Source organism: Lepidochelys kempii, chromosome 1 (genome assembly GCF_965140285.1).
Source record: "Lepidochelys kempii isolate rLepKem1 chromosome 1, rLepKem1.hap1, whole genome shotgun sequence".
Lineage (NCBI taxonomy): Eukaryota > Metazoa > Chordata > Testudines > Cheloniidae > Lepidochelys > Lepidochelys kempii.
In genome coordinates this window covers 241,613,188-241,631,079 of record NC_136380.1, presented here as the reverse complement: position 1 = coordinate 241,631,079, position 17,892 = coordinate 241,613,188, and the positions used below count along the sequence as shown (strand labels likewise).

At 42.9% G+C, this 17,892-nt stretch overlaps 1 protein-coding gene across 1 annotated transcript in view; it reads left to right on the top strand.

Moving 5' to 3' along the window:
• Nucleotides 1-17,892, top strand: part of CACNA1C (calcium voltage-gated channel subunit alpha1 C) — a 704,641-nt gene that overhangs the window by 428,463 nt on the left and 258,286 nt on the right. Inside the window, exons 4-5 of the mRNA XM_078849824.1 lie at nucleotides 923-1,062; nucleotides 10,293-10,432. Coding sequence (XP_078705950.1) covers nucleotides 923-1,062; nucleotides 10,293-10,432 — 280 coding nt within the window. The remainder of the gene's footprint in view (nucleotides 1-922; nucleotides 1,063-10,292; nucleotides 10,433-17,892) is intronic.

Sequence of the window (17,892 nt, the reverse complement as noted above, 5' to 3'; positions counted from 1 at the left end):
ACAGCTGAGTGCTAATTATCTTCTAAGGCTGCTCTCAGTGCCTTTGCAGTGACTGGCTAGGAAGTGGGTCAGGGGACTGGGGTCCCTGTCACTTTAGCAGTGCTGCTGCTCTGCCGCCATCCTGGGAATAGGAAATCCAAAGTTAAGAGAGAGGTTAAACCCATATTCGGACTCCTAAAGCTTCCCTGCTGAATCAGAGTGTCTTGTCACTGTAGATGACTTCCTTTGCATGTGAGAAACTGGATTGCATTTCACAAGTTGCACATGTGAATATTCTGATGAAATCACTAAAATGATGGTGACTATGCACTGAGTGCTAATGAATCCATGTGAACAGTAAATCATTTATCACATTCCTACATCAGTTTTTTCCCCTAACAATGTAGGAGGCAATCTCACAAGACAAGTTAAAAGAATGACAGTTTTTCTTGGGGGGGGGGGTGTCAGTCAGCAGGGCCTCTCTTCTTCTTCCCCCTTCTCTCCACAAAGCCTCAAATCCAGCCACCTTCCTCCTCCAAGAGGGTTGGACACAGCTCACTCTGGAGCCTATCAGTGCCTCTCAATACATCCTCCTGAGAACAAGATACTAGAGAGTGATGCCTCCCAACACTGGCGCTGAGCATTCTGTCTCTGCAGAGTTTACAGTTCCTGACAAGTCAAGGAACATGAATGAAACTTGCATCCTAACCACACTGCACTGCTGCTAGCCTATCAAGCTAGCCACAGAAATAATAATATGGAGAGGAAAAGCTCATTGGCAAGTAATGGGGTTTAGCACTGGACATTCCGAAGTGGCTCTGGTGGGCCAGTGACTAGAGGGCTGCAGAGATAAAATGTTAAAAAGGTAAACAGATTTTTACCCATTGTTTTTCAGCACTGAGCTAATGGTTGTCTTTCTTTTTTTCTTTTGTCTTCTCTCCAGGAACGAGTGGAATATCTCTTCCTCATAATTTTTACAGTGGAAGCATTTTTAAAAGTAATAGCATATGGACTTCTCTTTCACCCCAATGCTTACCTCCGCAATGGCTGGAATTTACTAGATTTTATAATTGTGGTGGTAGGGTGAGTACTATTGTCTTTGAGTACACTGTACACATGGGAACATAAAGAGTTCATTTTGGGGTATCAGGAATTCCAAATGGGTACATTACAGAGGAGGAATGCATAGGCTTCTTATGGATGCTTGTTTGACTGACTGTACAGCATATCCTGTGTCTCTCGTCTCCACCACCCATCTCCCCAACTCATCCCACCTGCAGGCTCCCTTCCTTTACCAAACATAGAGAGAATGTACTGAATTCAGAGTCAGATCCTCCGCTGGTACAACTGGCGTTGCTGTGTTGACTTCAGTGGAATAGCGCTGATTTACACCAGCTGAAGATCTGGCCCACAATGTTTAATCTTGGCATGGTTTTTCTGGTATTGCGTACCTCCAGCTCTTTAGACCCCGTTCCGGGACTTTACCCATTTCTAAAGCGTGGAAAGTAAACCACTTTTTAACACCTGTGGAGGAAAAAAGAGAAAGCAACACAAGACTACTGGGCAATGTACAGCAGGGTCTCAGACTCCTCAGTGTAATCCTTATAGAAGACAATCAGATAAATTAACCCTTGACAGCTCCATGAATGTGGGGGGAATAGTTCATGGGATGTACTTGTAACTTGTTATTTGTAACAATGGGTGAACCCCAGAGCTTAAGGTCCAACAAATATTTCAGAAAATAAAATGTTAAAAGATGTCCCGCATTGGTCCATTATTGGGCCTGACCACTGTGAGGGTCAGGCAGAGAGTGACATTTTCAGGAATGAGGAGCTTATTTTGATTAAAATGGCCCTACCAATTATTTAAAAAGCCTGAAACAAAAGCAGGGAATAGAAATACAGAGAATGTGTTGTATGGCCCACATTTTCTCTAATAGACTGTTTTTCAAAGTTTTCCATGTGGTATCAGCATGTCTCTGAGACATGAGTAGCCTCTAAAAAGAGTGTGTGAGTTTGGAATTGAGCTTCGTCATCCCCTTATAGCCTCCTAAAACAGAACCTCTGAGAAGCCAGAGGAATTGTGAAGCCCTGGAGAAAAGCAGCCAGGCAGCAAGCTCTTCCTTTTTGGATACCTCACAGTGAGTTGTGCAATGCTGCTGAAGCTGAGATGAGTTGTCAGCTTTAGGAAAGGGGACAGCATGGACACTGTTCAACTTCTATATACTTTTTCTGAGTGGCCATGCTTCTGCTTCCTGACCCTCTTCCCAGAGAAGTTCCTGGGCCTCCATATGCAATTAAATTCTTAATTTTTCTAGGGATTAGAAGTACAAGAGTGGAGCAATATCTGCAACACTTGTAGGCAGGTCTCCAGTAGGTATCTCTGCCTCACTACTGAGAGCGGAAAAAGTCATGGGATGAGGTGAAAGGTTTAATGTAGGGAAAATGATGCATTAAATTGGGTTGAATTAGTTAAGAGTTAGAAACTTGGGAAGCAACATGACAAGCTGTTTGAATGGTAGTTAGATGAAGGAAGTGTAAGGTGGGATGAACTAACCCTTAAGGCAATGAGGCTGGGTCTTCTTCTCCTGAATGCATCTTCCCTTCCTATCCCAGCCTCATCTCCAGAGTGAGTTCCATGCCCCACCAGCATCCAGGCCCTCCCCTGTCCTTCCCTTTCCAATAGAAATCCTTACCTCCATTCCCACACTGAGTACCAAAAAAGGGCAGTTTTAGCAGCCAAAGCATCTTATGCTTGATGCCCAAATCCATTGACCATCTGGCCACTTGTCTACTTGTATGGAGGAACTGAAAGCTATAAAACTCCTAACCATTCACCTTTGCCGCTGCTGCGCTACTTGATCCCTGCTGTTTCCAGAATGACAGGTGGAAGTGGGGGGAGGAGTTCCCATCTAGGAGGAGGTGGGACAAGTTGGAATCTATTTTTAGTCCCAAAACAGCCCAACGTCCTGCCTAGACTCTTCGCCCTGCTATTTTGGTGCTCTCATCTCCGCACCCCCAAAGGAGTAAAAAAATCCCACAGGAAATTAGTGACATCCACCCAGGAATTAACTGGTTTCCCAAGATAAGTCTGATTCTGCAACGTATACTCATGTAGCACTCAGTCACCTGACTAGGGACTGCTGCTTAATTATGAACATGATGGTTTTCATTTTATGTGGGTGTTTATGGAGACTTTTAAAAAGAGGACAAATATTTTACCCCCTTCCTATTGCGATGTAAAAGAACAGGGTTCCAGAAATGCTAGATCAGCATTACATGCAGTTTAACTTGAGTTTTCCTATTAGGCCTGTTAATCAGCAAGATGATATTCAGGCTGAAATTAATTCCCTTGCCAGTGACAAAAACAGCAGCTCTCCACTGTGCTATTCTGTCTGCTCTCATGTTCAGCAACACTTACTCTGTAGCTGGAGGAAACAATCTGACAGCAACTGCAACAGGGGAAAGATTACACATGTATAAATATGGCAAAGACTCCTAGGTCCCAGTTAAAGAGTAACAATTGCAAGCAGCAGATTCCACTTCAAGGCTAGATGGGTTTCTCTGATGTTTATCTATTTAGACAGGCTCATACAGGACCATGCCATAGTGTGGTGTGCTGCTTCCTCTCCTAGCAGACCCTACTTATCAGCAAATTCTGAGAGGCAATGCTGTTTGCCCCTGTTCTCCCCTGCTTGCTCCCTACTGTTTGTCTGAAAATTGCAGTGTAAACCCAGGCTGCAGTTACACCATATTTAAACTTGAATTGATTTTTATTGGAGCGGCAGGAAGTTTTCCAAATTTCTCCATTTTCTTTTTTATTCTGCTTCCTGCAAAGACCCCTTATTGACGTACCATTTTCTTCCATCTGAGGGGAGCCAGCCAGTGCTGCTGGAAGTGATTCCAGAGCCAGCCTGAAGCAGTGGCTGGAAAACAAGAGGAAGCATTCACCTGACAGTGGCAATACATGCTGTCTACTGTGTTCCCAACTCAGCCCAGGCTTCCTTAACATTGAGCACAGGCTCATTAATGAGACTTCAGAAGAGAATGAGACACTAACTAAAAAAATGTGATGCTAATCCTAGCCATGCTCAGTAGGGCTTCTAGACTGATGGATATGATGCTCAGAAACCCAGTTTAGAGGTAGCAAACCTAAATTTCCTTTCCCAGCTATTACCACCTCTGTCCTGAATACATGGGTTCTACTTCATAATACCACAGAAGAGGCCAAACAAAAATGGAGGCAAACAAAATACAAAAAAAGGCTTATGATTTTCCTTAGACTGCTGCACTCGTTAGAAATCTCCCACATCCTCCTCTTCATAATAGTGAAAGCAAGTAGACCACTGACCTCTTTTGACTTAACCTAACCTGAAATGGCAGAGTCTGGGGCTCATTAACTTTTTATGTTCCTTAAGCAAGACAAAACCAGGAAATGTATTATCCTAAACTCTTGACTAATATCAGTTGCTAAAACTAAAGACCTGGGTAATTTAGAAGGATGCAGCTCAAGGATGCTCCTGTGACTTTGTGGGCTGGAACTGCTTCTTGCTTTGCATTTGGAGGCCTCTGAGTGTTACTGTTCTCCAGGGAATAAAGAAAAACTTGCCTTCCCGTGGCAACTGTTCTCTTGGGGCAGACTGATAAGGACATAGTTGTAGTATTGTAACAGAGGCCAGAGAAGATCATAGAGGTTCATGGGATGGCAAAAGAGGAAGGTGCTTTCCTGGTAATATTCAGAAAGTGTAACCTAAACCAGTAGTTCTCAATCTTATTTGATTGCCCCCCCCCTCCTTTGTGTCTTTAGTTGTTTATGCCCCACACCACCACAAGTACATAAGCCACCACCCCACTCTGAAGGCAGAGCGAAGAACAATAGCGTCTGCTGGCTGGGTGCCCCGCTCTGAAGGCCGCGCTGCACCAGCAGCAGCACAGAAGTAAGGGTGGCAATGTGAAGAGTGATATTTGTCAATATCACTTTTCACAGCAGATTTAGCTCCATTGCCACCCTTACTTCTGTACTGCTGCTGCATCCCGGGGCTGACAGATGGGGATTGGGGGATGGGACCGAGGGGGGGCGGGAGAAGAGCCTGAGCCTGGGCTGCCTCTGGTGAGGGATAGAGGGAAGGTGCAGGAGGAGAGCCCAAGCCCAGGTGGCTGGGCTCCAGCTGTCAGCCCCAGGGTGCTCTGGCTGTCCCCTTTTCCCTGCCTCCCAGATGTGCACAGCTCTTCTGCATGAGCCCCAAACACCCAGGGCTGACAGCCAGAGCTCTTCCTGCCCGCTCCCCCCCCCCCCGCTGCAAAAAAAGCCCCCAGCTTGCACCTCCCTTGACACATTCCCGTGCCTCCATAGTTTGAGAACCACTGACGTAAAGCATTAAAATTTTAAAGACTTTTTCATCACAGCTGTCATCTTGCACTCATTCTGCCATTGGAATCTTCTTCTTCTTTAAATGTTGATGGTTCTCACTATAGAAAAAAGAGTAGGGCTGGATGGGAAATGGAAAAATCTTACATACAAAGAATAATTCAGGTGTTATTGTGGCAAAAGGGAGCACAACCAAGGACAATGTCTAGATCCTCAGTCTACCTTAACTCCCATGTTTTTCCACCACATCAGTGCATGCAGCTGGAAGATCTATTAAGGAGAAACTATTTTGATATTGTTCATTATTTTCAGGTAGACAAGGAGATAGGGAATGAACATTCTAGAAAGCAGCCTACATGAATTCTTTATAGTACCCATTATCTGCTACACTTTATAGTACCAATTATCTCCCTGTCTTCAAAAGTTGGGTCATCTGCCGCCTGAAGATATGTGACTTCACTTTGAATGTGTAGTTCTACGATGGTCAGATGAATCCATGTCAGGAAAGGAGAAGAGCATTAAAAGCAAGGACTATATCTAGACTTAAGGGAATGCCTTCTGAAGAAAGGATGCACTTTCAATTTATAGGCTTGTAACAACTTATCTGTCTTGCCATCATAGACTAGTGCCATCATAGAATATCAGGGTTGGAAGGGACCTCAGGAGATCATCTTGTCCAACCCCCTGCTCAAAGCAGGGCCAATCCTCAATTTTTGCCCCCAATCCCTAAATGGCCCCCTCAAGGATTGAACTCACAATCCTGGGTTTAGCAGGCCAATGCTCAAACCACTGAGCTATCTCTCCAGTTTGGTAGGCTTTCTGAGCAGCTAAGTCCTTTAAAGCTTGATCTAGCTTATTCTCAAATAGCCTATGACCTTTCTGTGGCAGAGCCATTAAATATTGCTTTGAAGAAAAATCTCTTTGCGTAGGTGTCAATCATAAAGTTCTGTGTTTTAGAACATTGCTAGTTAAGAACAAAGAACACACACTCAAGCTGTCTAATGAAGCATATCCCACAACTGCTAATCATTAGTTAAATTGTTTCCTAGTTCCTTTGATTTTTTTTTCTCCTTTTGGAAAATAAAGGGTTTTCTGATGCGAGTGTTGTCCTTGGAATTCATCATGACTTAGAAGGAAATTTCCTTTCCTGACAAAAATGACTTGAAAGTCTTGTGTTACAAGAATATTCTTCTTTCCAGACAGCATGTAATACATTTCCTAAGAGCAATATTTTCTGAGGACCCACAGTTTCTACAAAGAGAAAGGTATCTTAATTTAGAGAACAACTTTATTTAGACTGTGCACTGAAGGTATTTGCAAGGGGTCTGAAAATCTGAACAGATTCAAAAACTTAGGTGTAGAAATGAGCCTTTCCTTAGGCCTGTGGGGAATTTTCTAAAGGGCAGACTCAAGCACTTCCACATTTACAAACCCTTCCTGGAGTTAAAAAATAGCCATATTTAAAGGTGAACCGTAAAGCCAAAAACAAAAAACCTTTTGGCCTTTACTTTTTCTTTATGCTCTATAAAGACTCTCTCTCAAAGGTGTTTCTCTCCTTCTTATTTGCATTGGAAATATCAGATCCTCAGTTCCCTCTGTTTGCAAGAGCCCCTTGACAAGATCTTCTCTTAGACCAGTGTTTCTTAACCTTTACTGCAGCCTGCACCCCTTTGGTTCTTAAAATATGTTCTCGCACCCCTTATCAAAAATTGTTGAAGTAGGTCAGTTCTTTAAACCTAGATATATTTTTGTTTGTATATTACAGTAATCGTTAAAAAATGTATGTTGTTAAATACATAGGTTTGATTAAACAAAGGAGTTCTACTGACGTGCCTGCACTTAATTTGTGTTTTTGATGATTTACTTTCTAAAAAAATCTGGCATGTCTCACACCCCCAGAAAGGTCATCTCGCACCCCTAGGGTGTGTGTGCACCCCAGGTTAAAAGCCACTGTCTTAGACTATAAGAATCAGCATCCCATCCACAAAAACAGGGGAATAAAGAGCTGTAGTACAGGTAGCAGCCTTGTCATTGCCACTGTTGAGGTCCTCCAAAGATCTGGCTAAGGGTCTTTGGCAAAGAGAATACCTTACGGGTCAGACGTAAAAAAGGAAGCTGGAAAAATATTGGGGGGAAAAAAAAGAAAACTACAAGGATGTCTTCATACATCCATTGAGAAGAAGCAGAAGTCAACAATTAGTCTTTTATTTACTTTGTAGTTAATCTTTTAAGAAATGAACCAAAACTAGATGTAGTGACTCCAAGGCAGAGATTCAGAAATCATTTATCAATGCTCAAGAACACTACACAACAGTTTAAAATAGGTGGTGGAAAATATTGCATCCAGTTGGAAGGGGAAGTTAGGTTGCAGAATGTGCTTATCTGAGATGAAATAGGGTTGATTCTCATACTCTTTGGAGTGGTGCTATGGGATCTTCAGTAACCACAAGGGGGTAGAACCTTGCTTTTACATCTCATTTGAAAATGCCTCCATCAGCATAGTGCTCTCCCACATCATGCTGGGGCACTGTTTCAGCTGGTTCACCTACTGAAAGGGAATGTCAGGAACTACTGAATCAACCACCCCACCTTCTACAGTATCTACTGTAGGTTTTTTCAAGAGGTTGTCTTGGTCTTGTTCATTAATTTGCAACATCCTCCTCTCACACTCACTACGTGGTTGTTAATTTTTCAGCAATACTTTAAATTATGACTTTGAATTGAGTCAACTAGCTCCCCCATCATAGCTGCCAGGTTCTGTGTAGCTCCAGCTGGGACATTTGCAACTAACATGTATATAACCAGCAACTTCAGCTTAAGAAAATTAGTGCTGGTGAAAGGTACTGGCCTGAGTGCTGTAATGAATGTACCCTTCTTTTTATCTACCGGTCAAGCTTCCCGCACACATGGCCCTGCCAGCATGCCTCAACCCTGAACTGTGGGGATTTTCTCTAGAGGTAACAGGGCTATTTCATTCTCACTGGCCCACGCAGTTTTTGGCCTCTTTGCGGAGTCTGCCAGTTAGTTCAAAGCATGATGATGAGTTTGTGGCACCCACCGAACTTACCTGATATAGCAGCACCATTGGATGGGAACAACTTCTTTAATATCTACTGAGTTGAACTGGATTCAGAGTGTTGCCCTCTAGGTGAAAGGCTTTGTGGCTCCTTAGTAATTCCCTCAGACATCCACTCTCCGAATAAATGCTAATGTTGCACCTCAAGAATGAAGTTTACTTTGTTGAAAGATAAGTGTATTAAATCAAGTTCTGACCTTTCACAGGCTGGGTCTTCCACTTTCTACACACATGAATAACATCTCCCACACACTGCTCTGCTTTCTTCAAACACACACTATAATTAAATGCCCCACCCTGTTTTTAAAGGGACAGCTCCTATTAACCCAAGTAAACCACTAAAAATATCATAATAAAACAAGTATGAGAATCCAAATTTACCTCTTAATAAAATGTTTTGTAATATGACATGACATCATGTCAACAATTGCATTTTTCCAGAGTCTTCACACTAACTTACACCTATACTTTTACCCCCTTTAAGCCACCATTAGGGTTTGAAACCAGGATTTTCAGATCAGACCTCTTCCATTTCATCTACACTTGTAACTGGTAGGGAAATATGCTGTTATCTTCTATTAGGACCAGCCCATAGAGTGAGCCATGATGCATACTTTGCCATGGGTTACACAACTATTGTTGAAATAGCACTGGAATATTTTAGGATTCATAGCTTCTATTCCTAGCTCTGGAAATAGAATGTGAATGGAAACAGCATTGCCAAATGTAATGAATGCTGCTGTTTGGTCCTCATGAAGGTTTGAAACGAATCTCTGGATCTAAAAGCATATCTTTATCTGCCTCATAAACTTCTGCATGTGATCTAACCTTAGAGGGGGTCAAAGAGCCACACTTTGTTAACATGGATTACACAAGCACGTAATATGACATGGTTCTTCTGAAAGGCAGTAAATGAGACCTGAGTTCTATTGCCAGTTTCACCTGCAGTGACCTTGTGGAACCTGAGTTGGATGTAAAATAGATTGGGGGACTGAACTCCCTATGAATGGGGGACCAGATGGATAGAAGAGGCAGCAAGTTACAAAGACTCGAGGGGGCAGCTGGCTCCAGGCTGGGAAGTTATGTCCTAGTAGTTCCTATTGCCGTTCCTGTGGGTAGTGCCTAGTGCCCTGTATTCCCCTCACCTCCTTGGCAGCTGGCACCCTGTGCGCCATTGCCTCCCATCCAGGTGCTGATACCCTGTCCCATCCCCCACCTCACACTGATGGCTGGTGCACACACTCCTGCCCTTCCTTGGGACTGGCTGTCTCTGCCGGGACCTGCAGTGGCGGGAAGGTGGGACCTGGCTGGGCTGGGGAGTCCTACCTGGTCCTCATGAGTCAGCTTGATCTTGTGGCCTTGGCAGCTGCTACAGCCTCTCCTCCAGATCCTGCTCTCATATCTTCCTCTATGTGAATGCAGCAGAGTCCACTTCCAGATATTGGTGGGTAGGCAGAAACACAGACCCGCACACGCTTTTTCCATTGTAGAGATGCTAGCCCCCTCCCCCACCCCTGGTTCCACTGGCCCTGAAATGGTTGAATAATTGCCCTTCTGCAGTAGAGCATCAGTTAATAAAGGTCGCAGACTGCACAGAAGTATTAATAGCAGTCAAAGGAAGAACTGATATTCGAACTTATGTCTCTTGCCTTACATCTCAGTTCCCATTCTAAGACTACAGGATATTGTATAGGGGAAATGTCTCTTTCTCCCCCATTACATATGACTATCAAGTCAGATAAGTGATACATCTGGTGGGTTTGTGCAATATGAGGTAGTTTCAATGGTATTATTATGTTAATTAATTTTCTGTTTAGCCTAAGCCTCCTTGCTGTCTGCCTACAGCTTGTTTCCTCTTTCCTTTTTGCAGGCTTTTTAGTGCAATTTTAGAACAAGCAACCAAAGCAGATGGGGCGAATTCAATAGGAGGGAAAGGTGCCGGATTTGATGTTAAAGCACTGCGGGCTTTCCGAGTGTTACGCCCCTTACGACTGGTATCTGGAGTTCCTAGTAAGTAACAATCATTTTCCCATTTTAAAACTTTTTTTTTTTTTGGGTGGTGGGATAAACACAGAGGCAGGAATTATTTTTCTGTGGAAAGATGTAATGTGAAGCAGATGTTTTGGGGACTGGGAAGAGAGAGACTGTTTTATGTTAATGTGGCTACGTGGTCAGTATGACATTAAATTAAAAGATGGAAGAGTCAAACCTGAGAGGGTAGGTGGGCAGGAGGGAGTGTGGGTGAAAGAGAGATTTATTACACAGTTGCATAAAGTCTGCAGTGTATGATCAAGCAACCTCTATAAATAGTGGAAATTGCAAATCAATTTAAAACAAAAGTAAATGAAGTTGTAATCTCTATAATGAATCTAATATAAATCAAATGAATCAAACAACTGGGATTCTGGCTTTGACGTCACTGTATTAGTCTTGCAAATGGCTGACCTAATGGAACAGTGAATAAACACTCTTGTTCATGGGGAGGCTGTTTCATAAAAACTCCATTCTTCCTACCTGTCCACCACCTGCTGCTCTGATCAAGAGTGTTCAGAGTAATTCAGAACAAACTGTCTGTGGGACAATAAATAATCATGATTTCAGTGAGAATCATATTAATTTAAATAATGTTGATGACTCTGAGGAAGCCTCCAGGCAATTTCTGATCATCCAGTTTCTTCTGTCATACCGCCAGGGAAGTTTTGACTGACCACAAGCTGACTTGTCCCATTGTGGAAATGGCATTTGAGCATTGTTGTGTGGCAGGGCTATACCTTTTGAGTCAAGAGTTCTGTTTGAGAATGAACCAGTGATTGGTCTTTTGGGTAGGGGGATAGGGTGAAGGAGCCCATCCAGTTCCATAGGGGTGATTGATCTAGTTGGCAGAAATGGGGGGGGATAATGTAAGGAGTAGACTTTTGGGGTTGGGTCATTTGCTCTAGAATGGTTGTGGAGAGGGGGCTTTCTATACTTTTATTTGGGGAGACTTCTAGGTTGAGGGCTTATTTCAGTATTGCCAACCTCAGTCATTCAAAAATCATGAGCTGGGCCCTCCAAATATCATTAGATTGTCTTAAAAATAATGAAATTAAATAAATAAAACTTGGGTTCTTTTCACTTGACTTGGTTTCTGAGCCCTTAGGTTACAGTGGGGGGTCATATTTTCAGGCTTTTCTGGTCAACTATGATGGCTAGAAACTTACTTTTCAAATGAAAGTTAAGATTCTTAGCTCCAGGAGCTAGGGCTTTAAAAAAAACAATAAATATTGCAAGAGTTGGCAACACTGCGGAAGGTCCTTGCTCATGCACGCAGATGTGACTGCTGTAATGGCCATTGTAGGGTGGGAAGGATGGTTGAATAGCATTTCTGTACACTGAGGAGATGAAGGACCAAAGAGGGGCCTCCTGCAAGAGAAGGGAGAGATGGTATCTGCCCCCTGGACTACGGGGGCAGGCCCATCTTTTGTTAACAAAGTTGTGTGCAGTGTTGTTGTAGCCATGTTGGTCCCAGGATATTAGAGAGACAAGGTGGATGAAGGTAATATCTTTTATTGGACCAATTTAGCGTTCGAGCTCCACAGAGCTCTTCTTAATAAAGTTGGCAATCTAGTAGTCCTGCCAGCTCCGCCACAGATTTTGAATACCCAGATAGAAGCAGTAGCCAGGAGTGCTTTTTTTAATATGTGCTCAGTGAAGAAGGTTGCGCCTCTCCTCTCAGATGTGTACCTCACAACAGTTATCAGTGCCTTAGCCACCGCTGGGTAGGATTACTGCAATGTTTTTTTATATCCAGCCATCCTTGAAGACCTCTCGGAAACTTTAGTTAATACAAAATGTGACTGCTTACTTAGCTTACAACCCTAAACAAGCAGATCAACGGGGACATTGGTAAACTGGCTGGCTGATTGGCAGAGGTGTTGGGGGCTGACAGAGGATGGGAGCAATAGGGATGGGAATTGTTGTTTTGACTTGGGAGGGACTGTGGGAGGTCCTTCGTCTTGTAAGATTTGCAGTTGTAGTCCATGCTTGAGAGTCCAGTCTTGTCAGTCTCTGGAGACTCCAGTTTGAGCTAGTATGTATGAACCTCTCCAGGCAGTGGTACTTTTTTCTGGAGGTGTTACAGCCTGAGTGAATTTGCCTAATTGTCCTTTGTCACTGTTCAGGAAAATTGCACCTGTATTTCCCCTCTGTGGTACAGCAAGGGCACCCACTCTTGGTTTTCAGCTTCACAGCTGTTGCCTCTCATAGGTGGAGACATGTCTCTCTCTCTCCCTTCTAACCGGGTATGCAAGTTTATCTTTATTCCATAGGGGTTTTTTCAGGATGTGACAGGTTGATAATATCTGGTCACATCTCCCACTGTTCTTAATTCTTGGAGGAGCTGCGGTCACCCTCCCCCATGGAATTGCATACAGTCCCTGGCCCATGATGATACATAAACTTAATACAATAAGAGCTCCCAAAAATATTGCAGGAAATTGTCACATCTGTCACACCTTCCTATTCACATAAATCTATCCCCTATTTGTGGCCTATCCAATGTAGAATCATAGAAATGTAGGGTTGGAAGAGATATTGTGAGGTCATGTAGTACAACTACCTGTGCTGAGGCAGGATCAGGTAAACCTAGATAATCCCTGACAAGTCTTTGTCCAATCTGTTCTTAAAAATCAACAATGACAGGGATTCCGCAGCTCTCATGGCAACCTATTTCAGTACTTAACTATCATTATAGTTAGACTTTTTTTTCTAATATCTAGCCTAAATCTCCCATGCTGTAGATTGAGCTGCTTAATTCTTTTCCAACCTTCAGTGGACATGAAGAACAAGTGATCAAAATTCTCTTTATAACGTATTTGAAGATTGCTGTCAGGTCCCCACTCAGTCTTCTCAGTGTTCTTTTGTCAAGACTAAACATGCCTAGTTTTTTTTAACCTTTCCTCATAGGTCACGTTTTCTAAACCTTTTATAATTTTTGTAGCTCTCCTCTGGACTCTATCCAATTTGTCCATATCTTTCTTAAAGTGTGACTCCCAGAACAATACTCCACGTAAGGCCTCACTATTGCTGAGTAGAGCAGGACAATAACCTTCCATATCTTACATACAACACTCCCGTTAATACACCCCAGAATATTAGCCTTTTCACAATTCCTTCACATTGTTGACTTATATTAAAGTTATCCACTAGAACCCCCAGATCCTTTTCTGCAGTACTGCTGCCGAGCCAGTTATTCCCATTTTGTGTGTTTGATTTTGCCATCCTAAATATAGTATTTTGCACTTGTCTTTACTGAGTTTCATCTGGTTGATTACAGACCAATTCTCCAATTTGTCAAGGTGGTTTTAAATTCTAATCCTGTCCTCCAAAGTGCTGGCAACCCCTCCGGTTTGGTGTCATCCAGAAATTTTAAAAGCATACTCTCTGCTCCATTATCCAAGTCATTAATGAAAATAATTAATAGTACTGAACCCAGGACAGATGCATTCCCCAAGTTTGACAGCAAACCATTGAAAACTACTCTTGCAGTACAGTCTTTCAACCAGTTTTGCACCTACCTTATAGTAATTTCGTCTAGACCACATTTCCTTAGTTTTTTATGAGACTGTCATGTGGGACTATGTCAAAAGCCTTACTGAAATCAAGATATTTCATGTCTACTGCGTCCCCCCTCCACTAGGCCAGTAACCCTGCCAAAAAGGGAAATTGGGTTGTTCTGGCATGATTTATTCTTGACAAATCCATGTTGGCTATTACTTATTGCCCTATGATCCTCTAGGACTTAGAAATTGATTGTTTAATAATTTGTTCCAGTACCTTTCAGATATCGAAGTTAGGCTGACTGGTCTATAATTGCCCAGGTCCTCTTAGTGCCCCCTTTTAAATATAGGTACTTTATTTGCCCTTCTGTAATCCTCCGGGACCTCAGCCATCTCCCATGAGTTCTTGAAGATAATTGTTAATGGTTCCAAGATTGCTTCAGCTAGTTCCTTAAGTACCCTAGAATGAATGTAGTCAGGCCCTGCTGACTTGAATATATCTAATTTATCTAAGTATTATTTCCCCTGTTCTTTCCCTAATCTGACTTGTGTTCCTTCCCCTTTGTTGTTAATATTAATTAAGCATCTGATTACAGTTACCTTTTTTAGTAATCACTAAAGCAAAATATCAGAGGGGTAGCCATGTTAGTCTGGATCTGTAAAAGCAGCAAAGAGTCCTGTGGCACCTTATAGACTAACAGACGTATTGGAGCATAAGTTTTCGTGGGTGAATACCCACTTCATCGGATGCATGTAGTGGAAATTTCCAGAGGCAGATATAAATATGCAAGCAAGAGTCAGGCTAGGGATAACAAGGTTAGCTCAATCAGGAAGGATGAGGCCCTCTTCTAGCAGTTGAGGTGTGAACACCAAGGGAGGAGAAACTGCTTGGGAGGCAGGCCAGTCCTCGCCCACAGACATCCCGCCAACCTGAAGCATATTCTCACCAGCAACTAAACACCGCACCAAAGTAACTCTAACTCAGGAACCAGTCCATGCAACAAACCTCGATGCCAACTCTGCCCACATATCTATACCAGTGACACCATCACAGGACCTAACCAGATCAGCCACACCATCACCAGTTCATTCACCTGCACGTCCACCAACGTAATATACACCATCATATGCCAGCAATGCCCCTCTGCTATGTACAGCAGCCAAACTGGACAGTTCCTATGTAAAAGGATAAATGGACACAAATCAGATATTAGGAATGGCAATATACAAAAACCCGAGGGAGAACACTTCAACCTCCCTGGACACACAATAGCAGATTTAAAGGTAGCCATCCTGCAGCAAAAAAACTTCAGGACCAGACTTTAAAAAGAAACTGCTGAGCTTCAGTTCATTTGCAAATTTGACACCATCAGCTCAGGATTAAACAAAGACTGTGCCTGGCTAGCCAACGACAAAAGCAGTTTCTCCTCCCTTGGTGTTCACACCTCAACGGCTAGAAGAGGGCCTCATCCTTCCTGATGGAAATAACCTTGTTATCCCTAGCCTGATTCTTGCTTACATGTTTATACCTGCCTCTGGAAATTTCCACTACATGCATCCGACGAAATGGGTATTCACCCACGAAAGCTTATGCTCCAATACATCTGTTAGTCTATAAGGTGCCACAGGACTCTTTGAAGCAAAATAGGCATTTAAACACCTTAACCTTCTTGATGTCACCAGTTCTTAGCTCTCCTTTCCCACTAAGTAGTGAACCTACACTTTCCTTCATCTTCCTCTTGCTCCTAATGTATTTATAAACCCTTTTTTTGTTGCCTTTCATGTCTCTTGACAGGTGTAACTCATTTTGTGCCTTAGCCTTTCTGATTTTGTCCCTATTTACTTGCATTATTCGTCTGTACTCATCCTTAGTAATTAGTCTATGTTTCCACATTTTGTAGTATTCCTTTTTGATTTTCAGGTCATTAAAGAGCCCCTGTTGCAGCCATATTGGCCTCTTACTTTTCTAACTATCTTTCCCTTGCATTGGGACAGTTTGCTCTTGTTGTGCCTTAAATATAGTCTGTCTTTGCCAGGTCTCCTGAACTCCTTTTTCCCTTAGGTTTTCTTCCTAGGGGACCCTACCTATCAGTTCTCTGAGTTTGTTAAAAGTTTGCTTTTGGGAAGTCCATTGTCCTTATTCTGCAGCTCTCTTGCCTTCCTTTCCTTAGAATCATGAAAACTGTCATTTCATGATCATTTTCACCCAAATTGTCTTCTGTTTCCAGATTTGCAACCACTTCCTCCCTATTAGTCAGAATCAAGTCTGAAATGACTGCCCCACCCTTGTTACTTTCTCTTCAAGAAGTTGCCCTCAACACATTCCAGGAACTTACTGGCAATTTTGTGTTTTGTCATAATACTTTTCCAGCAGACGTCTGGTCAGTTAAAATCTCCCAATACTACCAGAACTTGTGTTCTGGATATTTCTGTTATATGTCCTAGAAATGCATCATCCACTTCCTCCTCCTGATTTGGTGGTGTATAGTAATCCCCTGTCAAGACGTTACCCCTATTTTCCCCGATTCATCAGGGCATGTCTACACTTGCCTCCGGAGCGATCGATCCAGCAGGGGTCGATTTATCGCATCTAGTGAAGATGGGATAAATCAACTGCCGAGTGCTGTCCCCTCAACTCTGGGACTCCACCAGAGCGACAGGTGCAGGTGGAATCGATGGGGGAGCATCAGCAGTCGACTTACAGCAGTGAAGACACCACATTAAGTAGATCTAAGTACGTCAACTTCAGCTACTTTATTCATGGAGCTGAAGTTGTGTAACTTAAATTGATCCCCCCCACCTAGTGTAGACCAGGCCCCAGAGATTTACGACTGGTCTGCCTTTCACCTCTTTCTAGACATCAGAACAAGAGTATATATTCTTGATGTACAGTGCAACACCTCCCTTTTTCCCCTGCCTGTCCTTCCTGACAGGTTTCAGAGTAACAGCCGTGTTAGTCTGTATTCGCAAAAAGAAAAGGAGTACTTGTGGCACCTTAGAGACTAACCAATTTATTTGAGCATGAGCTTTCGTAGCTCATGTAGCTGTAGCTACATGTACGTGAGCTTTCGTGTAGCTGTAGCTCACGAAAGCTCATGCTCAAATAAATTGGTTAGTCTCTAAGGTGCCACAAGTACTCCTTTTCTTTTTGTCCTTCCTGAACAAGTTATACCCCTCTATACCAATATTCCAGGCATGAGTTTTATCCCACCTCCTCCTTCACCTCTCTTACCTGCTTCCTGAGGGATATCCCTACAGTATCCCAGGTAGATCACCAAACTTCATTAAGAATAATCCCCTATTTTAAAAAAAGGAGTACTTGTGGCACCTTAGAGATTAACAAGTACTCCTTTTTCTTTTTGCGGATACAGACTAACATGGCTGCTACTCTGAAACCTGCCACTATTTTAAATACTTCAGTTAGCTGCTGTTGTGCATTGTGTTCATATTATCAGTAAGATAATCAGTGGAGTACCCAAATAGCCATAGGGATTTGTGTGTGAAGGAAGAGGTGCATACCCTCCTCAGTGATGTTATACAGTAGGTATTTTATCAGACAATTTAAAGCTGAACTGCAAACGTTGTTTTTAGTAAAACCCGCACAACCCGCTGCATTTATAACACCGCAGCCCCTGATTGCCTGGAAACAGAGAATATGAGCCCAGGAATCAAAATCGGAGCCTCTTCATGGTAGTGTATGTTTCTGCTAGGCTGTCAGTCTAGTCAACTCACCAAATATCTTTTTAATGTAAATTATCTGTGGCCACCATTTTCAAACATGAAGGCCTAAAGTTAGGCACACACATCCATATTTAGGTATCTAATGAAAAGCAGCCTGTTTTTCAAAGAAGCTGAGCACTCTGCTGCTCCCACTGAAGTCAGTTGGAGCACATCCCCTCTGAAAATCAGGCTACTTTTGATGAGGTACTTACA